This window comes from Scardinius erythrophthalmus, assembly GCF_964197995.2.
Source record: "Scardinius erythrophthalmus genome assembly, chromosome: 4".
Taxonomy (NCBI): Eukaryota; Metazoa; Chordata; class Actinopteri; order Cypriniformes; family Leuciscidae; genus Scardinius; species Scardinius erythrophthalmus.
In genome coordinates this window covers 32,494,547-32,517,759 of record NC_138224.1, presented here as the reverse complement: position 1 = coordinate 32,517,759, position 23,213 = coordinate 32,494,547, and the positions used below count along the sequence as shown (strand labels likewise).

The 23,213-nt window shown below is 37.9% G+C and overlaps 1 protein-coding gene across 1 annotated transcript; it reads right to left on the bottom strand.

The window, feature by feature from the left end:
• Nucleotides 1–369: 369 nt before the first annotated feature.
• On the bottom strand, nucleotides 370–16,383 carry LOC308689378 (uncharacterized protein). The gene is made up of 3 exons (XM_081363024.1): nucleotides 16,358–16,383; nucleotides 13,311–13,456; nucleotides 370–1,580 (listed from the first exon to the last, which is right to left on the bottom strand). The coding sequence occupies exons 2-3, from the start codon at nucleotides 13,393–13,395 to the stop codon at nucleotides 709–711; spliced, it is 957 nt and encodes a 318-aa protein (XP_081219150.1). The 5' UTR covers nucleotides 13,396–13,456; nucleotides 16,358–16,383; the 3' UTR covers nucleotides 370–708.
• Between the last annotated feature and the right edge of the window lie 6,830 nt (nucleotides 16,384–23,213).

Genomic DNA, 23,213 nt, shown 5'->3' with positions numbered 1-23,213 from the left:
CATCACAAACTACCATGTAATCAATCAGTCAATGTGTGATTGCAACGAGTGGATCTCTGAGCTGGTGTGAGTGAGCGGAGGTGGGACTAATTTGCATATTCATAGAACCACGTATACAAAATGAGGCAAGAGTGTAGAGTAACATTTAAGCTGTTTTAAGGCATGAAGAATTTTTCTCAAGGAATTGTTTAAATACGTAATTTTGGTGATGAAAATGAGTTTTAAGGGATAAAATTCACAACAGGGGGACTTTAACAAAATGCCTATAAAGCTAACTTGTTACGGGATTCTATCAGCATCAAAAATGTAGTAAATTAAAGGGTCTCACATCTGCATAACTTTTCATGGAAGTGAGATGACAAAATCTGTAAGTTTGATGATTTTTATTACACTTTTTACAAAATTAAAAGTCATCATCCAGTGTGAATATGCAAGTGATTTCTGAAACTGCTGTATTTAGTAAACCTCTTACCACATACAGAACACTACAGTTGATTTCAGGAATGAGTTTAACAAATCAAAGAGCCCTGATACAGCATTTGCAAACTCTTCTCACACTGAAGACATGTATAAGGCTTCTCTCCAGTGTGAAGTCTCACACTGGTCTCAGTCTCAGTGTGAATGTTAAGGTTTCCTTTATGTGTGAAACTTTTTCCACAGTGAGGACAGGTGAAAGGCTTCTCTCCAGTGTGAACTCTTATGTGAACCTCAAGGATTGATTCGGTTATGAAAGTCTTTCCACAGTGATTGCACGTGAGGCTTCTTTCTAGTGTGAGTTATTACATGATTCTTAAGGCGATTGCGGTCTGTGAAATCCCTTCCACACTGATGGCATGTAAAACTGTTTACTCTCAAGTGAATCTTCATGTGCTGATTAAGGTTTACTTTACATCTGAAACTCTTTCCACACTGAGAGCATATGAAAGGCTTCTCTCCAGTGTGAACTCTCATATGATTCTGAAGATATTTTTGTGAGTAGCTCTTCCCACACAGTTTGCAGGTGTGAGGCTTCTCTCCACTGTGAAGCCTCATATGGGAATTAAGGTTTCCTTTATGTGCAAAACTCTGTCCACACTGTTGGCAGGTGTAAGGCTTCTCACCAGTGTGAATTCTCATGTGGGATTTAAGGTTTTCTTTGCGTACAAAACCCTGTCCACACTGTTGGCAGGTGTAAGCCTTTACTCCAGTGTGAATTCTCATGTGTTTCTTAAGGCTTCCTCTTTGAGTGAAACTCTTTCCACACTGTTGGCAGGTATAAGGCTTCACTCCAGTGTGAATTCTCATGTGGGCTTTAAGGTTTTCTTTGCGTCCAAAACTCTTTCCACACTGTTGGCAGGTGTAAGCCTTTACTCCAGTGTGAATTCTCATGTGTTTTTTAAGATTTGCTTTTTGAGTAAAACTCTTTCCACACTGATGGCAGATGAAATTGTTAAATATGTTTTTCTGAGCTTTTCTTTTTTGTGATGAAGTCTTTTCAGTCTCTGTGGATTTTTCTCCAGTCATGACACGATGCTCATCACACCGATCTTTCTCATCATTTTCATTCAATTCTTGACTTTCTTCTTTCAGTGCCATTAGGTCTAAAGCAAAACAACAACAACAACAACAAAAAAAACACACAAATTAACACCAGTTTAATAGCACAAAAGAACAGATATCAAATATTGCATTAAAGCATCAAAGTCAACAACATGTATACTAGATCCTATACCCTAATAAGCTACTGAAAGTGGAGTTACCTTATCTCAGAATCTCTTCTCAATTTGTTAACTGTTTGCTTTCTTTAGGACACATCCTAAAAAGCAAGACAGTCTAAGAAAGCTGGCGGTTATCAAACCCTTTACCACTTGACCCAAGAGAACTGGTTTATTATTGGCCTATCTGCCATTCATGTCTAAAATATTCGCAAAATAGTGTCCTCTCAACTATGTTCAGTTTTAAAGAGAAACTGTACTTCAGTCAGGATAGACCACAACATTCTCTTTCTTACCTTGATAATTATGTTGGCATTAGTGGACAAGCATTAGCATGGTTTATGTCTTATCTGCCTGACTACTACCACATTTGTCTGAATGAAGATGTCTCATCTAACAAGTGTGGAGTGCCACAGAGCTCAGTATTGGGTCCTCTGCTTTTCTTCTTATATACACTTTCCTTGAGGGACATTTTCATTAGTTTTTAGGGTTATAGCAATGATACTCAATTTGAAATTTCCTTACAACATATTAGTCCAGGCGTTTTAGGAAAAAAGGGTGAACAAATTGCAACAGAATCAAACTCAACTGATTTTGTATCCTCAATATGTCCTGAGTAAGGAAAAAAATGCCCCGAAGAATCTCATTAGGGGGAAGTTCCGAAAAAGACCCAAATATATCCTATTCATACGCCTATTCATTATTTTTCTCACATGAATAGGCTAAAAAATTTAACCTTTTGATATCACCATGAAAATTACTGAGTTGATTACTTATATCAAGACAAACAAAAAATGTATTACAAGTTTTTTGAAATTATTTGTTAACATGGACAAACGGTGCATAATCTAATTACGTATGTGCTAATTTGCATAAATACCACAACAGATCTAAACATTGGGTATAGCCAGGTGAAACTGTCTTGTTGAATTCTGTTGACATATAACAGTAAACTACTTAATGTTAAGGTCTGAATGGAACCCATTTAGGCTACCCATGAGCATTAATACATAGAGGCAGGAAGAAGTACTTTAGAAACCAGCCTTTATTCATTTTTAAGAGATGGGGTTTGGGCCTGAGTCTGTGGGACTGTTTCTGGGGGACGAGTCTGAGGGAAGAACAGTAGACAATGGTAAGGAGGATGCAGAAGACAAAAAGGTAAGTAAAATAAAAAGTGAATCCCCAGAAACAGTCCCACGGACCCAGCCCCAAACCCAATCTCTGCAATAATAATTAATAAAGACTGGTTTATGAATATGAATAGGATATATTTGGGTCTTTTTCGGAACTTTCCCCTAATGGGATTCTTCGGGCTTTTTTTTCCTTAATCGGGACATATTGAGGATACAAAATCAGTTGAGTTTGATTCTGTTGCAATTTGTTCACGGTTGACCCCCATTTTGGCTTAAAATGCCTGGACTATATGACAGTCCACAAAAGTGGGTGAATTGTTTTCCTGCCTGACTCCTACATTTTTAAAGGGGACATTAAACAGCTTAACTTAACTAACAATAGCTATTTAGCATGTATAACAAGTAATTTTTTTTCATGTATAACGAGTAATTTTTGAATCGGCTTTATGAATTAAACCTTCTGCATTTCACTAAGTCAATAATTAAAGTCAACTTTAATTAATGTCTTTAATTACTGTCACCATCTGGCTGATAAAAGCAGTTCATTTTGTAAGCTAGTAGTCCTTACAAGCTTGTTCAAGCTAGCAGTAGTAGGCATATAAGACATACCGGACTAATACAAATATAACGTGGACCACAGGTCTTTGAGATAGATTACAAAATATGACACTGGAAAGCTTTAGTTTAAGGTCTTATTCAAAATACTTAGTTCTACAAAAAGTGTCTGCAAGCTTACCCTGTTTATGGAGTGTATATTTTGAGAACAGTGATAAACTGCATGGCTATGTTTTTTTTTAAATTAGTTATAATTTACAGTGAGTTTCCAGTGGCAGTAAAGGTGGAAATCTGCTCAGATACCTGAGTGAGCTTTGTCAGGCTTTTGGACACCTTTGTACTGGGCAAGTGTGACTGTTGTCTCCGTTTTTAGTGGTTGCAATGCCACAAGGATGGACACAGACTTGCAGATCAGACCAGACACAATGTCTTTCCTTAAAGTAAAAAGTCCTTGTCCACCTTTCTTGTTGTGATCACAAACTGTTGAGCACCTTTGGAGTACTACGTTATGCCAGCCATTTGTAAGTTCTTACTTAAATTGGAAAGCAGAAGTTGTGTTGAAATGCTGTGACTTTCGGTTTAGCCTTCATTCTTTTGCCTTACATAACTAACGGTAAAATAAGTTTCCATTAAATACTGACAGGGTGGATTTGGAATAAACTGCTGCTTCAATGTATATGTAATGAGTGATTATAATCAAGGTATTAATCAATATTTTTCCTTCTAAATATCACATGACTTAAATGACTTCTCTAGGCTTGTGAGATTTTACTTTGTTATAGAAGTTACCAGTGTGATTACTGAAATGTTCTTTTCATGTATTCTCTAATGTCTGTATTTGATATGAATGCAGTAACAGCGCTTGGTCATTTAGCCCGGCTTCCAGAAATGAAATATGGAAATATGTTTTGTTTGAGAAAAATCTTCAACGTGTCAATACATACATCTGTTTTTCTAGGGTACTCTGACATCTATGGTCACAGGGGTCAATGAAGTCTATAGGGTACTCTGACATCTATGGTCACAGGGGTCAATGAAGTCTATAGTTTAAGGGACCATCTCTTTGTTAAAGCCTTTCTTTCCAGTTAAACTAAAGTGTAGCTCTCCTTGAGAGAAAGAACGTATTATCTTGATGTTTTGAGTAAACTCTCCTGTTTATAGTTAGAGCCAGGCCAAATCCAACCTTGGAAAAGCTGTGTGTCAGTGTGTGTGTTAGTCCTTTTGGTTGCAGGTTAAGGAACCACTGGCATTATTAGAGATTGACTGAGTTGTTGTTCTGGACAGGCTGGCACCCAGCAATACAGATCTGCGACCTGGAAGGTCATGACGTGCCTAACTTCAGGGTCCGAGTGTCAGCTGCATAGTCAGTATAGATATGATTCAATCTATCTGTTCATGTGTGGAAAATTACTATGTTTATCTATTTCTTAACCAATGAGAATCATTCAAGCAAGGACGTAGCTTAGACCTTGGAACCTTTAGACTTCCAGCTCAGCTACTGTTTGGACGCTCTTGTTTACTGCTCCGCGCTATGCTCTATCGCTTTTATATTTTATCCTATGCCTAATTTTAACTTCAGCAAATCAGCACAATGCTCAAACGACAAAGCTTGGATTACTACAAAAAAGCAGAATTCTTTTATCCGACCAGCCTCCCACTGAAAGCCATCAGCTTACATTCTGGGGAAGGGAAAACACAACTGCCTACATTCAAAAGGATAAGAGAGAAAATTCCTCTTCTGCCAAAGACTTTTACAAAGGATTGCAGTTCTAGAAACAAAGTTATTTGTGGGACCACCAAATCAGACGGAACACACAACAGAGCTTCATCATGGACGCCCTCAGCATACAGCCGGTGAGTCCCATGAATCTAGTGCTCCTCGACAGGCCATACTGAGTGTAGAGAAACAAGCCATAACTGATCAACATACAAATCGATGGAACAAACAGGGAGCAAGACCCAAAGGCACTCGAGACATCAGATTGTCACAGGCATCACATATTGCAGCAGTAGCATCCTCTACCCCAGATACGGCTCTGACAAGGATTGCAAACACTGGTTTCCTACCACCGCCTATACATCTTGAGAACAGATTTGAAGTATTAATGATTGTAGATGAGGAATCCCCAAAAGTGATGTATGTGATCAAAAAAAGATCGAATCAGCCAGTAGCTAACACTGATGCTAACTGCAAGGTCGAGCCGACAGCGGCACTCAGCTCAGAGGCGCAGCCGAGCACAGGACTCTGATAATGGGGGACTCCATAATCAGATATATTAGCAGCAGGGATACAACTATGTGCTGCCTTTCACATGCAACAGTGCAGTGTGTGCCAATCCTGAATTTGCAAGTGGAAAGACTGAAAGTTTCTCCAGAGAGGAAACGGATCTGCTCATACACGAGGTTAAAGCGCGCAAGCAGACCATCTACAGCACAAGCCAGATTCCACCATATCTTTATGTACACAATAATCATGTTTAATAAACAACTTCTGATGTAAACAGGGAACTTCAGAACATTCTGTTGAAACATAAGACTGCAAATCGACTTATCATTCATGTGGGTAAGAATGATATTCATAAAGAGCAGTCAGAACTCCTTATGAAGAATTTCAATGAACTTTTTGAAACACTTAAAAAACTGAAAGTTCAGACATTCATCAGTGGACCACTCCCAACAAGAGGAACAAACAGGTTTTCACAGTTGCTTGGGCATAATACATGGCTGCAAAAAAACTGCAATGTAAAAGGAGTAAACTTCATTGACAACTTCAATCTTTTCTGGAGTCAGAGACAACTGTTTCAACAGGATGGCCACCACCCAAACAAACTTGGTTCAAGAGTGCTAAAGGACAATATCTACTTCTCCCTCAATCATCCTTCTGCAGTGTGTGCCAATCTGAATGGCACACACACACCTGGACACAGTATGAATGACCACGGGACTTCACTTCAGCAGCAAAATGGACATGCGGTTGACATATCACACAAGGACAATGATAACACCACTCAGCCACAACAACCTCTGCTCACGGACACAATCTCAGCTGAGCCCTGCCCACAGAGCTCACCACCGACAAACTGTGACACATTAGAACTGCTCCAAGGTTCAGCACCCAAGGACGACTTCCTGGAAAACAGCCAGGAAAACCAGGACAACATATTACAGCCTCCGATAACTAGGGTTGTTCCGATTCCGATACTAGTATCGGAAATGCCGCCGATACCAATAAAAATTCTGGCATCGGTATCGGCGAGTACATCTACCCATGTACCGATCCGATACCATTTTATTAAAAAATACCTAGTTATGCATGCTAGCTTTGCTTAACGCTGCAAATCGGAGACCAATTCTTCTTTGCTGCTCTAAACAGTGGTTGCTTGTGGCAACAGCACATCTTCCTGTGTTGCCACAAGCAACCACTTTTTAGAGCAGCGAAGAAGAAATGAAAACGCATATTTTCAAATGTAGTCGCGCGGCAAGCGCATTATGTAACGTTAAGAGACGCTGGCGCCCAACATCAAATGGCAAATGTAATGAAAACGGAACAAAACTGCGCTACTCGTTATTTTGTGCTTCACGGACCATTAGACAGTTTGGAACAATGCAGCGCGAGGCGATCTAGATCAAGCTACACTGTTACTACACAGCGCTAAGAGATCCAGTAAAGAAAGCCACAGAAGTAAAGAAATTTGAATTCGCCACAGAACTAATAACATCGCTGCGAGATCTATTGAAAAGCATTCACATTCTCCGTTAATAACGGATCAAACAGCGCTGACGTGGAAACCAGGAACATTGTGCTTTCAAGTAACGTTACGTTGGTTTTATTTTGACATTATGAATAAAATTGCTGCCCTCAAATGTTAATCTGAAATAAAATAAACCTTTGCTTATAACTACTACAATATTACATTTCATTTTTTTTATAAGGAGCTGTTTATGTTTTATAAGTTCAAGTAGGCTATAGCTCCATCATTGCTCAAAGTAAAAAATGATCATACTTTATGATGTTAGTTTTAATAAAAAATGTAAATCAAGGATCTGGCATTTCTTTTTGCTGTATTGAAAACGTACTGAACCATGACACCAGTGTATCTTATCGAACCAAACCGTGAATTTTGTGGACCGTTATTATTCAAATATAATTTTTTAGATTCCTAGATGTATTTGTTGCACTTTTTTATACAGTTATATTGTAAAACTAAAATACCTTTTATAAAATAATTATATCAATTCATACAGGGCTAGTATGAATTGCAGCTGTATAGATACACACCCAGGTATCGGATTAGTACTCAGTATCCGCCGATACCCTGAGTCCAGGTATCAGAATCGGTATCGGGAAGGAAAAAAGGGTATCGGAACATCTCTACCGATAACACCAGAGCAACAGCCCCTCTCACCAGACACGTTATTCCTCTCTCCAGCATCTCCACTTCTGTGCTTCTCAGAGAAAATGGAAGAACTGGTGTATGCTGGAACCAAACTATCCCACTCTATTGCTGCGAGCCCCCAGCCTCTGCCACAACGCCGGGGCCCACACCCTCCTCCATCTGCTCAAGGTGAACCAAAAACTGATACCAGCTCTCAGTGATATGTGTTGGGTCCCCTCTATGATAACAGTAACTGATAGAATGATAGAAAGTCTAAGGCCTTCAATAGCCGTACAGCAAACCTAACTAATCTGGTGCCTATTACACGTCAAACTAAGATTGCTGTGGGGACAAAAAGTACGACTGTTAAGTTAGCACTTTTAAACATCCACTCACTTAAAAATAAAATCACTTCTAGTCAACGACTTAACCACAAACAACCTGGATTTTATGTTTCTAAATGAAACCTGGCTAGAAGACAGCAACAGTCCTCAATGAAACATCCCCTCCTAACTTTACTTTTATGAGTGTCTGCAGAGTGGGTAGGAGAGATGGGGGTGTAGCTGCTCTATTTAAAGACAATGTAAGCAAATATCATTTGGGAATTACCCGTCTTTCGAATATTTGGGTATTATGTTAAAAGGTGCTCCACGCATTTTACTTATCATTATTTACAGGCCTCCAAAATACTCTTCAGTCTTTCCTGAGGACTTTACATAACTGTTATCAACAATTACCTCAGAGTTTGACTGTTTTGGCATTGCTGGAGATTTCAATATTCACATAGATAAAGCAGAAACCAATATGGAAAATGAAATTAAAACGGTTTTAAAAACTTTTGATCTGACCCAGCATGTACATGGACCTGAACAGACTCTAGATTTACTTATCAGTAAGGGTCTAAACATTTCATCGATTGTTATTAAGGATGTAGCACTGTCTGATCATTTCTGTATTTTCTTTGATATATTGATCTCTCCTGCCATTGAAGCTTAGCCTGGTAATACCAAACTCTGCTACTTCGCTTTGCTTCGTAGACAGTCTGGAATGGCATAATAGAGAAGTGTTTTCTCTCTCGCGGGGGGTCGCTTGTCTGAAGTTTAAAATCATTGGTTACCCGTAAGCCAATCACATGACGTTTGGTTATGGCGTGTGTTATGCGCATGCTCAGCCGCATCTAACTTCCACTGTAAACACATGTATGATGTGAAAACAAAACCATCGAGCGAAATACCGGAGTGAACATGGCTGTGAACGACTTTTGCAGATTATGTGAAGTAAATTCATATTATGAATTTGATTTTTTATTCAAATTTGAATTTACTTCATATGAATTTTTTATGAATTTGAATTTACTTCATATGTGAAGTTAATTCTACACATCCACGGTACAATCAGCATCTACGTCACGGCTCTCAGCTCGCCCTCTGTTCGTTGATTGGCCCGGCTGTTTTCAGGCCGGAGGAAAACAGAAAGCTATGACGCTGTCTCAGACTGAGTACAGAAGCGAAATGAAATTGAGCGGAAGTACGAAGTCTGACGTAGTCAGGCTAATTGAAGCTAGATCTGTGTCTATCAAAAATAAATGCTTAAATGAGAACACTAGTGTACTATTTAAGAGGGCTATATCCTAAAAGGGATAGTTCACTTTGAAATTAAATTTTGGTATGTTTTAGCTTACCTCAAGGGCATCCATAGCCTAGAAATCTAGACGCACCCTAGCGGCAGCAAAATGTATTTCGCAGCCAGGTGGGCTAGCAACTCTCAATAAACCTTCTCGCTGCAAAAACCCAGATTGGGTCAGGCCAATCACGTTGTGTATAGAGTAGGCGGGGGCGGGCTTAACATACACGACAGAGTTGCGAAGGTTACCTGGCTGCTGCTACTTGAAAACAAAGAATGGCGGCTACTGATGGAGAACAACGGTCTTTCGAATCGGCTTTGGCCGCGACTCTGGAGGACTTGGAGTTAAGTTTTTCTTTGAGAGAAGAGCAAAGAACGGCACTTAAGTCATTCTTAAAAAAAGGAAGATGTGTTCGTCGTTTTGCCGGCCAGATATGGCAAAAGTTGAATCTATCAACTAGCTCTGCTGTTGGGAAAACGCTCTGGTTGGTTGAAGCGCTGTCCTATTGCGTGCAGAGGGAATTTGAAAGACAGCCGTTTATCCCGCCCCTCGGATTGAGCCGTGACTATGGTGAGTTTCCAGACCTAACATCTTGATGTAGGTCTGGCTTGCCAGGCTAGGGCATCCAAGATGTAGGTGTCTTTTTTTCCGCAGTAGTTTCAATTTGGATATTTTTAGGTCAAACCGTTCTTGTCTGTCAGTCATATAATGCAGGTCTATGGTCACCCCCTCAAAGAGCATGCACAAAGAAGTCCAAATTAAACAATTCCCCATCGTAAGTACACATTGATGGCCTAAGACACGAAGCGAGCGGTTTGTGTGAGAAAACGAACGGTATTTATATAGTTTTTACCTCTTGTACACAACCACGTCCAAGTGATCTGAGGGCTGCTTTCATTTGAATACACAGATCTAATATACACATGCAATATCTCTCCCAGCGGTTTATGTTCACAGACATAACCGACTGTGATAAAACTTTGTTAAAACTGTTTTTGACAGTTTAAGCGATGGGTAGTTGACGTGGCTTTTTCACCGTCACAGAAGATAAAAAATAACAACGATGACAATGACACACATGCATTATATTGCATTGCATATAATGTGTGCTGGTCAACTAGTCTAAAATTAAGAAACCCCTAGAAAACGGTTTAAAACAAAAACAAAAAAAAACTATTACGATAGGCTACTTAATTTATTATTCCAATATCCAAATATGATACTAAATACCACAGGGAAAAGGGCTTCTATTTGTGATGTGCTGTCTTTGCATTTGAACAACACATTTTAAACAGGAAACGCATTAGCTGAATAAATGTTAGCCAATACAAACATATTTATAGAAAACAGTTGACAATGAATAGACAGGAGTCCAATAATAGCATAACGAATCACTTATATTATTCTAAAAAGAGTATCAATTATAAGTTAGACGAATCCGAAATATAATGAGCCCCGTTTAACAGTAAAACGTCCGCCATTTAATGAATTTTAAAAACACGGATGGATAATACAAAATGCTTTCTGACATTGACAGAAAAAAAACAAGCAAGAACAAAATTTAAACTTAGTACGTCAATTTTTATTTTACAATTATCTTCTCTCTCTGTGTGCATGAGTCCGCGTTTGTGAGAGAGCTCGCGCAGCACTGATACAACGGTACTTTTTAATCCATAAGTAACTAACACAATTAACACAATAACGTAACACATGAAGGCTACGTTTCTCAACACTAAGAATGAATAAATAAACGTCTGTTTCTCCAGATTCGCGCTTATTAGTAATCCACAAATTACATCACTTTCATAATCACTAAGCCATAACGATTTCAAATTTATTACGACTTATTGTTCAGCATTACTTGAGCATTTTATTACTCTTTTCTGAGTGACCATGAATAACGGAGTATTTTAAGATAATCCATGCGATCCGTGTGATCATCGAATCCATAGGATTAAGTTAACTCAATACAATATGTAAACTTTCCACATTGATCACACATCAGGAGTCAGAAGTGACTACTGTACTGTCCTCGCTTATGAAATCAGTCAGACTGCGGCTGCGGCTGTGGAAGGCAGATCGAGCGGGATTGTTTATTGGTGTCGATTTTCAGTCTCTTTTTAATGATAGGCCTTATGCATCTGTCAATCATCCCCGCTTGCTATTTGAGGAATGAACCCAGCGCTATGATTGGTCGAATTCCTCTTCTTTTGCTGTAGCTTGATTTGAGGACAGCGCGTGCACAGAGGCGTCCACCAGGTTTTTGCGTAGTTTAGAGTAACAAATCGTACCAGCGTACTTTGAAGTCAAAATGCTTCTCCGCTGCGCAAAATGCGCACAGGTTGGCAGGTCTGCTACTCCAAGACAGAGGTAAGTCTTGTCATCATCACCAGGAGTGATCCTGCATAGAGACTTAAGTTGTTTCTGCTCATATCCTGAAGTGTGTTCTTGCCACAAATCAAAGAAGGTGGATTTTGGAAATGCTTTGGAGACTGAATCAATGACTCATTTGAGGAAGGAGATAGATGCACACAAGGAAAATCTGTCATGGTGGAGTATGATGGCAGACCATATGTTGGGCAGATTATGGAGGTTCATGGAGGTGAACTAAAAATAAACTGCATGAAGCAAAAGAGTGAGAATTAATTTGTGTGGCCAGAGAAACTTGACTGCATTTATGACTCTTTTTATGCAATGACTATCTTTGTCCTGTGTGACGTTTTGTCCTATGGTATGACAAACATAAAACAACAGAAAAATATACTTATTTTAAAATATCTTTTTAAAAGAAGAGTCAAGTTTGGCATTAGGGGAGCTACAATAATATCTCCTCTTAGATAGGTACAATTTCAAACAGTTTTGTAAGTTTGGCGAAAAAGTTTTATTGACATTCGTAGGGAAAAGTTTATCAAGTTCATCTATCCATGGTGAAAATGATTCTAATTAGTACTTTCATGTAAAATAAATATCACTTTAAGAAAATAATGTTTTAATAATGTGAACAATTCTGTCTCAAGTATTTTTTTTATGTTATTTAATATAATTTCTTAGTACTTTTTAAATGTCACACCATAGGACACATTTACAGTACTGTTGAGTGAAAACGTGGAAAAAAATGTGAAGTCATTGACAAAATGAGTGACCACTACTATTTTCTGAAACTGCAGTTTTCATACTCCTAAGGTATTCTTTTTTTTCTTGGCCATTTGTCAACTACCCAAGCGCTATAGAAGAGAACTTAGTTTAATAATCACGGGATCTGCCATCTGACATCCAGCTTTCTGTGCACGTGCTTCGGATGTGTGCACTCAGAAAACCATATATCCGAAGTTTAGACTGATATGGTTTTAAAATGCATGCATATAACAAACTTTCATGATGATGAAGAGCTGCAATGAAAAGTGAATGTGGTAGAGATGATAATTAAAACCAAACAGATGTTTTGTAGTTTTTGTCAGAGTATCTGAGGCACAAGCTGTAAAGGCACAGCCCTCTTCTGGAAAAGTGGGGTAGAGAGCAGCAGCTCATTTGCATTTAAGGATACATGAGCGAAAACAGCATGTTTTTCCTTACACTCAAAAATGGGTTTTTAGAGCTAAAACTTCACAGACACATTCTGGGAACACCTGAGACTTATATTGAAACTTGTAAAAGAAAGCATAACAGGTCCCCTTTAAGATGCTACATTTACAACTGAGCTTAATGGAAGATGTGAAAGACATATTTTAATATGGGGAAAAAATATTATTTTGTTTGTGTGCAAATGTTTTTGACATATGACTAAATTATAGCTTGATTCAATGAGTAACTAGTGCTCCAAGACTGGTTTGATAAAAATGAGAAGAAAAAATGTCCTTATAGACAATAATTGAAAAGTTGATCACTAACATTTACTTTATTCAAAATAAATGTTCAAAAGAAAACTAACCTGTTTGTTCCTCATTTTCTTCTTGTTTCACACTGAATACTTCTTCAATCCTAATGTCTTCACTCTCCTCTTTAATAAACGCCATCTTTATAATAGTGTCATGTGGATCTCAGTCGCTTCACCAGGAGTTTTTCTGTGTGTTTGTCCTGTTTAAGATGAGAATAATTAACAGAAAATATATCCACACTAAATCTCTGTGTGCGTCTCAATCAGCTCTAGTTCAGTAGTTCAGTTCACTGGTAAGAGAGTCAGTCAGAGCGAGAGTTAATGCATTTAAACCTAATTAGACTAAAAACTTACTAGCACTAAAATGTAGGGTAGACTGTGTACAGTTGAGACACTTTTTGAGTTGTGATTTTTCACACAAAAATACATACTGAAAAGAATTGAATTTTCACATGAAATGCCACATGACATTACATTAGCTTGTAGACTAATATATTATCAATCAATAATACCCATAAGTAGTTTATATTTTCCACAATTAGCGAATAAAAATAAGGTGCTTTTTGTGTCAACTCTGTCTCAACTGTACATATGTACGGGACAGTTGAGACAGTACTATGGTACAGTTGAGACACCCATTTGTAATGAGGGAAATGCAACTAAATGTTCATTGCAAATATAATAAATAAAGACAAATGAAGAAAATAACAATTGGGCAACATGTCTGTTTATTCATCCTTTCTAAATTCATTAATTTGATGTAAATTAGCACCGTTAAAATGTATAAAACATGAACAAGATATTTATCAAACAGATATCACAACGGTACAAATGGAAACATTCCAATCACAACACAATGTCAAAGTAACAGTAAGAAACAAAGTATATGAAATATGAAATTGTATTTTTAATTGCATCCTATGCTGGCCAATTATGACGTTTAATCTGTTATCATAACAGTGAACAAATAAACAGTGTGTTTTGTAATAGAACTCTATTGGGGTACGGTGTCTCAACTATCCCCCGCTGGCCACTTCGCACATTTCTCTAGATTTTGCATTGAGCTTGCATGACTCATTACCATGAAATATGCCCATTTTTAGGGCACAGAATAACGTTTGTAATGGTACCAGTTACGTTTAACAGTCACATAAGGATAAAAAGTTATTCATAGTTGAGTGCACAAAAAACGATGCAAGCCTTAACGTAGAAAAAAAAACTTTTGCAGATATCTTCTGATCGGAGACGCGTCCAGTCTTCAGATTTTGCAGGATAAAAGAGGACACTAATAGTAATACGCATGTGCAGAGCCATAAAGAGAAAGAGTTGCGACACTCCCATAGACCTCCGTTGTAAATAATGGCGGCGCTTTTAACCGCCCACTTCCGGGATTTGAAGAGCGGGATAGTTCTAAACACTGTCATTTTGGCGTTGGACCCCATTCACTTACATTGCTGCGCGTCGAGTTGTTCCAGAGTTAAGTTGTTGAAATATCGACCTCTTTTGAATTGTCAACTGTCTATTTTGTATCAGAGGCCCTTTGCGATGCTTATACTGGTCTTCATTTGTACATGCACAGCGTAATTATTTATATTTTATGTTAGTTGTTTCAACCAATTTTCAAGCACTGCCTGCTAACTTAGCTAGTTAGCTAGCGCGACTTCGTCAGTTAAGAGTTCGGTAATGAATCGCTGCGACCTTTATAGCAACTTTTATTTTATTTAATTTTTTGGGATATACTAACTTTTCATTATGTTTTATTGTCTTGAGTGAAGCGGCTTGTGAGAACAATGCTGGACCTCTAGGATTGTTATGGCCATCATCAGTCCTGTCTGTTTCATGGATCACCTGCCCCTGATTTTTGCTTTTCTTGTTCACACAAGCACACATTTTTGTTGTCTGTCATTGTTTAATAAAAATTGTTTATTTGAAAACCTTCATTTGTATTAGCAATGCTTAAATTCGTTTTTAATCTGTTATAGTTTTGATAATGTGTATGGCTTAATATTAAAATAATATTCTTAGTCTTAACATGATAATGTTTCACGTTGTGGTCCTGGGGTGGCCACTTTCATCAGAAGAAGTGAGCTAGCTTAAGCGAACTCTGAACGGACCGCCACGGCAGACCTCTTTGCGTGATCACGAAGGTAGGCTAATGGCTGAATCAAAATTTATAAGCAAAATCACGGGAATCAATAGCTTAATACAGCCCAGTTGTGCTAAAATAAATATCATGAGACGTCCATCATCACATGAATGATATGGAAAAGTTAAGTTAGAGCCGCTAAAGCCAGTGCTACTACCCATGCGAACATGAACACTGAGCTTTTCCCTCCAAAAATATAGCCTAAAACTTGTCTCCAAATGCAAAACTGACATTAACAAAATGCAATAACAGCTGAAAAAGTACTTGAGGTGTGTTTTATTTTATATTTACCGTTCAATAATGCAATCGCTGCTGTCTGTCCCATAGAAGAACATGACAACCAGCGTATGTTTTAGAACTATTGGGGCTTACATGAACCACGTGACAGCCATAGCGGCGACATCAAAGAGTGTCGCAACTCTTTCTCTCTATGGCTCTGCGCATGTGCACAGCAAAAATCACAACTGCGCGCGCAAGTTATTTAAGGTGTCTCAACTGTACACAGTCTACCCCTAATAAAATAATACATAACACAGGCACTTAATATTTATTATTTATATTTGGTATTTTAATAAATACATTTAATACATTACACTATTTTAATAATCACAGTTGTCATTATGCTTTGTTTCTCATTGCATTTACACTGTATTGACCAGCACGTGACGTCAGACGGCGGTAGTTCGAGCGCTTTGAATCAATGAATCATTTTGAAGTGTTTGGTTCAATTGACTCGGAGTTTCAAAAGGCTCAGTTTCTCCATCACTACTTGCCATTGAAAGAATTCGTGTTTACCATAAAGTGGCATAGAGAGCTAAATGAGCCGCACATATTCTATTACTTTAAAAATAAATCTAAAATCGAAATAATCTAAATAAATAAATCTACATAAAATCTAAGATTGTCTGAACGGGTTGAACTGATTTAAACACTTGGAATGTTTAAGAACACAAACCTTTCTTCAGCCGAATTCCAACAGATACAGGAGCGCGGCGCATACTTATGACGTCACATCGCCAAAATAAAAGTCCCCTTCAGACGCTGCTGTCTAAAATCACAAAAGTGGATAGAAATTAACATACAATAAACAAATAATTAGAGATGTCAGAATGTTTTATTTAAATGATTTGTGAAATACATAAATTAATGTTATCCAATTATGTGTGTTGAAAATATTAAGAACCTCTAATGAAATATATAAAAAGTGTTAGATGTGTCTAAAAAGCAAAAAAGTATTTTTTAACAGTATCAGTAACAGTACTTTATTGAACAAACCAAACAACCAGAAATGTCCTTGTACAAAATATTAAATGTCTTAATTAGACAACAGAAAAGCAGCATAGCACAAGAATAAAGAAAATATAAAGAAATACAATTAAATGCTTTTAAATGATAAATGCATAAAAGATTTTACGTAAACCTTGTGTTTTTAAAGAAACTCATACAATTCGAACATGTATTTTTTTCTTATTTGGAGAAAATTTGGATATTTGGACGCTGTTTTTTGTTTGCATGTTATTCCCCCCACACCCAGCTATTGAACACATTGGATTATATAGGTATGATTGAATTATTATTATAAATTATATTTTAAAATACCAAGATGACAGGGTGGACGTGCACACGAAGGAGTGGACACATAAAGCAGAACAAAAAAAGCATGACAAAATATGTCAATGAAACATTTATTTCTTCATAACTTTAATTTTTTATTTTTTTTTTACTTCAAAAATATATAATTACATTCTTAATCACATTGATATGACCAATAACTTAGAACGGCCTCTCTGGTTGAGATGAAAAAGGCAGGGAGTTAAAAAAAATCATTTTAATCCATTAAAGGTAACAATTTGTTTTTTTATTTGTGGCCAATAATTTTGAAGTAAATACATTTTGTCAATTTGTAATATTTACAACACATGTAACAACATGCCCCAAACTGACATTTAGAGAGAAAAAAATACATTAGTTTACAGAGCACGATTCGATCTTTCAGTTGACCCTTGCCTGAATGTATTCCAGTGTGGTTCTATTGGGTTTTACATTAACTAAAAACCTAATGTAAACACCACATAACAGAGAAACACACTTCTGAAAATAAATCTGGATATACATTCACAAACAATAACACGAGCAATAAGTCATTTTAAAGGGGTGGTTCGGGATTTTTGACATCGGACCTCATTTTTAAGTCAGCCTGGTTGTTATTCATCAGTGGAGACATTTTTTAAAAAAAATTATCCAGTCCTTATATTTGGATAGTTAGCCGATGCTAGGCTAGCGCGAGTCAAGGGTAGATGTTAGCCAGCCATTAAAAAACGTTTTACCCACTCCACAGTGCACCAAACGCAAATCAATCAACATGACAATCAACATGACAATCAACATGACAATCTGGGGCTCAGGTCAGGAAGCAGACAGACTGGCTTAACCGACTGTCTGCTAGCGGCCTCGCGTCACCAAGGTCAGATAAATCCTATCACATAGAGCCTCTTTCACCTAGCTATCATCATATAGAGACTGTGTCTGTTCCCCGAATTTGGAAATAAAAAAAAAAAACGTTTAAACCCAACTAAGGTTAAAAATTTAATTGATGTCCAACAAATAAAAAACAGCTATAATACAGATGAGCAAATGCTAAAGCTTGGGTTGCTGAATATTCGATCGCTTACTTCAAAAGCACTCGTTGTTAACGATATGATTTCAGATAATAACCTAGATGTGCTGTGTTTGGCTAAAACCAAATGATTACATTACTTTAAATGAATCAACCCAGCAAGATTACTGTTATAAACATGAGCCTCGTCTGAAACGCAAAGGGGGTGGTGTTGCTGTAATTTATAGTAATAGTTTCAAAACCACTAAGAAATCAAGTTTTAAATATAATTATTTTGAAGCATTGGTGCTTAATGTAAAAATATATAGTGTAAACGATAAATCACGTTTGAGATTTGTGCTGGCTACTGTATACAGGCCACCAGGGCACCATACAGACTTTATCAAAGAATTTGCGGACTTTCTATCAGAATTAATATTGACTGCAGATAAAGTACTAATTGTTGGTGATTTTAATATACACATCGATAATGAAAAAGATGCATTGGGATTGGCATTTAAAGACATTGTAAATTCAATTGGAGTTAGACAACACGTGTCAGGACCTACTCATCGTCGTAATCATACTCTAGATCTAATATTATCACACGGAATAGATGTGGATGCCGTTGAAATTCTGCAGCAGAGCGATGACATCTCAGATCATTACCTAGTCTCGTGTAATTTGCATTTAGCCAAGGCTGCAAAGCCGACTCCGTGTTACAAATATGTGAGACCTATCACTTCTGCTACTAAAGATTGCTTCATTAATAATCTTCCTAATCAGTTTCAGCATCTCAGATAGCTTAGAAGAACTCGATATTACAACAGAAACGTTTATCTCTCTGTTTTCCAGCACTTTAGACACAGTTGCTCCGTTGCGCTTAAAGAAGATTAAAGAAAATAGTCCAACGCCGTGGTACAACGAGCACACTCGGGCCCTTAAGAGAGCAGCCAGAAAAATGGAGCACAAATGGAAGAAAACAAAACTAGAGGTATTTCACATTTCATGGAAAGAGAGCTCGATTACTTACAGAGAGGCCTTAAAAGCTGCTAGATCTGCTTATTTTTCAACCCTATTAGAAGAAAATAAACATAATCCTAGGTATTTATTTGAAACGGTGGCTAAACTAACGAAAAATAAAGCTTCAAGCACCGAAGTTTCCAAGCAACACAGCAGTAATTACTTTATGAACTTCTTCACTTATAAGATTGATAATATCAGGGACAAAATTATAACTATGCAACCGTCTACTACAGTATCGCATCAGGCAGTGCATTGTAGTCTCCCTGAGGAAAAAATTGATTCATTCGTTGCTATAGGAGAGGAAGAATTTACTAAACTCATTAAATCATCTAAATCTACAACATGTATGTTAGACCCTATACCGACTAAGCTACTGAAAGAGATGCTTCCAGAGGTCATAGATCCTCTTCTTAATATCATTAATTCGTCTTTGTCTCTAGGATACGTACCAAAAAACTTTAAGCTGGCTATGATTAAACCGCTTGTTAAAAAAACGCAACTTGATCCTTCAGAATTAGTCAATTACAGGCCGATCTCGAATCTACCTTTTCTGTCAAAGATATTAGAAAAGGCAGTATCCTCACAACTGTGTTCCTTTCTTGAAAGAAATGATATCTGCGAGGATTTCCAGTCAGGATTTAGACCGTACCATAGTACCGAGACAGCTCTCGTTAGAGTCACAAATGATTTGCTCTTATCATCCGATCGTGGTTGTATCTCTCTATTAGTGTTACTCGACCTTAGTGCTGCATTTGACACCATCGACCACAACGTTCTTTTAAATAGATTAGAACATTATGTTGGCATTACGGGAAATGCACTAGCATGGTTTAAATCATACATATCTGACCGTTATCAGTTTGTAGCAGTAAATGAAGAGATGTCTTATCGATCACAAGTTCAGTATGGCGTACCACAAGGCTCAGTAATAGGACCGCTGCTGTTCACTCTGTACATGCTACCATTAGGAGATATCATTAGGAAACATGGAATTAGCTTTCACTGTTATGCTGACGATACTCAGCTCTATATTTCGTCAAAACCTAACGAAACTTATCAATTCACAAAATTAACGGAATGCATAGCGGATATAAAAAATTGGATGACTCGTAATTTCCTGCTTCTAAATTCTGAAAAAACAGAGTTTCTAATTATTGGACAAAAAACTTCCTCACGTAATAATCTAGAATACTGTCTGACACTTGATGGCTGCTCTGTTAAGCCTTCGTCGTCAGTTATGAACCTGGGTGTGCTCTTTGATACCAATCTTTCATTTGAAAGTCACGTGTCTAGTATCTGTAAAACTGCATTTTTCCATCTTAAAAATATATCTAAATTACGCCATATGCTCTCATTGACAAATGCGGAACAGTTAGTTCATGCGTTCATGACCTCAAGGCTAGATTATTGTAATGCTCTACTGCAGGGATAGACAACTCCGCTCCTGGAGGGCCAGTGTCCTGCAGAGTTAAGCTCCAACCCTAATTAAACACACCTGAACAAGGCAATCAGTGTTTTCAGGATTACTAAATAGATACAGGCAGGTGAGTTTTTATCAGGGGTGAAGCTAAACTCTGCAGGACGGTGGCCCTCCAGGACCGGAGTTGTCTATCCCTGCTCTACTGGGTGGTTGCCCTGCATGCTTAATAAACAAACTACAGCTGGTTCAAAACGCAGCAGCTCGAGTTCTTACCAGAACCAGGAAGTATGACCATATTAGCCCAGTTCTGTCAAAACTGCACTGGCTCCCTATTAAACATCGCATCAATTTAAAAATATTGCTGATTACTTACAAAGCACTGAATGGTTTAGCTCCGCAGTACTTGAGCGAGCTCTTAACGCATTATAGTCCGTCACGTCTATTACGATCTCAAAATTCCGGCCAGTTGATAATACCCAGAATATCAAAATCGACTGCTGGCGGTAGATCCTTTTCCTATTTAGCACCAAAACTCTGGAACAGTCTTCCTACCATTGTCCGGGAAGCAGACACACTCTGTCAGTTCAAAGCCAGATTAAAGACACATCTCTTTGACCTAGCTTTCACATAATACATTATAGACTTCTATAATTTAATGTTAGGCTGCATAGATTAGGTCAGCCGGAACCGGGAACACTTCCCAAAAATCCTGATGTACTCGTTACATCATGAGAAGAATGGCATCTACGCTAATTTTAGTGTCTGTGTTTATCCCGAGGTTTTTCCTGCAGCCTGCCGGATCCAGGCCGTATCCAGATCTGATGAAGGACCTTCGCCTGGACCGATGACAACGCAGTGCTGAAGTGCCAACTAGTCTCTCCCTATGGAGGATCCCACTACCACTCTACAGATAAGGCGTTGTCGGGAAAATTCGTCTCGTGGTCCTACCCCAAAGCAACAAATAAAATAAAATTCCTTATCAAATTCCTTATCAAAATTTATAAGGAAAGACAAGTATTTTGTTTAGGCTTGGCTTGTAGGGAATTCCAAACCTGCGTATATTTAAACGCACATAACTATAGAACCCATTCTAAATGTGCATGTGAACGCCATCAGTGTTTCTCACAGGTTCGGGTTTAAATTCTGTGTAGAGGGAATGGTGTCGTCTTAGCGGCCCCTAATTTAATAACAAATGATCATTGCGACGGAAGCAAATCAATTAAAACTAACTTTAGATGGAAATAACTTAACTCTGCTTAAAGCCGAAACAATCTCTGTTACCTTAAATTATACGCTTATCTCTGTAAAGCTGCTTTGAGACAATCTACATTGTTAAAAGCGCTATATAAATGAAGATGACTTGACTTGACTTGACAATTATAACACTAGACTATCGATGCAAATGTCCGTTGAGAGAATAATGTTAGAAATCAAACTTACCTTTCATCACATTGCATTAGTTATAATTTGTTCCCTGTAATCATAAGTCTTGTCTACAGCAGCAGCGGAGTGATATTGATTACCTAGGCAACCGAGTGAGCCGGTACACACATGTACACACACTGTAGTGCGCTTCTTTTCTGTGTTTACTTTTTGCCGCATTACTAACTGGAGCAAAGTAAAATTCCGCAGCTGCTGAGAAACTAGTTCCTTTGGGATCATTGAGATGAAAGGTAAGTTTGATTTCTAACATTATTCTCTCAACGTACATTTGCATCGATAGTCTAGTGTTATAACTGATTTGCGTTTGGTGCACTGTGGAGTGGGTAAAACGGTTTTTAATGGCTGGCTAACATCTACCCTTGACTCGCGCTAGCCTAGCATCGGCTAACTATCCAAATATAAGGATGGGATAATTTAAAAAAAAAAAATGTCTCCCCTGATGAATAACAACCAGGCTGACTTAAAAATGAGGTCCGATGTCAAAAATCCCGAACCACCCCTTTAAAGAACAAATTCCTGTTCATCTAAACTGCTCTTCGATATACATCCATGAAGCCTTGTCTATCTGTACGGAGCGTTTATTGAGAGCTTGTGGCTCTGTGATCAGACAGAGAATCTGTTGGTCTGCATACCAGGTAATATCTTCTCGGGGACTAGGCCAGAAGAATTAATTTATCCCATTCCGGTGCATGCACTTAACCATAATGGTGTGCTCCTCCACTTTAATGATAATGCCAGGATAGGCTTCGTCTTCAGAATTCACCATACACCATTCTCTAATGTGTTTCGCCTCAATGAATTGTGGACACCATCTGGTTTCAGTTGTACCATCAAATGCAGGGGCATGGTTATGTTCTTCACTTACAGTTGCCTCCATTAACTGGTAACAGGGACAATACAACATGCCTGTCTCTCTCTTGCAGAGACATGTGATGTCCCAGTTTGCCTGGTGACACACTTAGCACCTGATGCACCCTCATTGTTCCTTTTATTGGAGCAATGGCAAGTATCTGATATGTGATGAGAAGAGAGATGGTATGAACTTGAGAATTTAATGACTTATAATAATTTGAACAATAATGTTGTATGTATGATGTATCTAAGCTGTTCTACAACCAATACTTTGAATCCTGGCTCTGTTCATTTTATCCACAATTAATTTTGTATGTATACATACTCTGAATTTTCTTTCAGCAGATACGTATGAATAAATACATGTGTACATTACATTGGTAATTGATATATCAGATATTTATTTGACAGCATTTTCAGCCAATAATTTGTTTGACCAGAGATTTAACGGCATTAGACGCTATGCTGCTGCGT

What these genes read in the sequence shown, in the direction of transcription:
- LOC308689378 (XM_081363024.1), bottom strand. Translation starts at nt 13,395, where the DNA reads ATGGCGTTTATTAAAGAGGAGAGTGAAGACATTAGGATTGAAGAAGTA. An exon ending in AGAAAATGAGGAACAAACAG is followed by an intron (nt 1,581 to 13,310) that starts GTTAGTTTTCTT and finishes GTTTTGCTTTAG; the next exon opens with ACCTAATGGCACTGAAAGAA.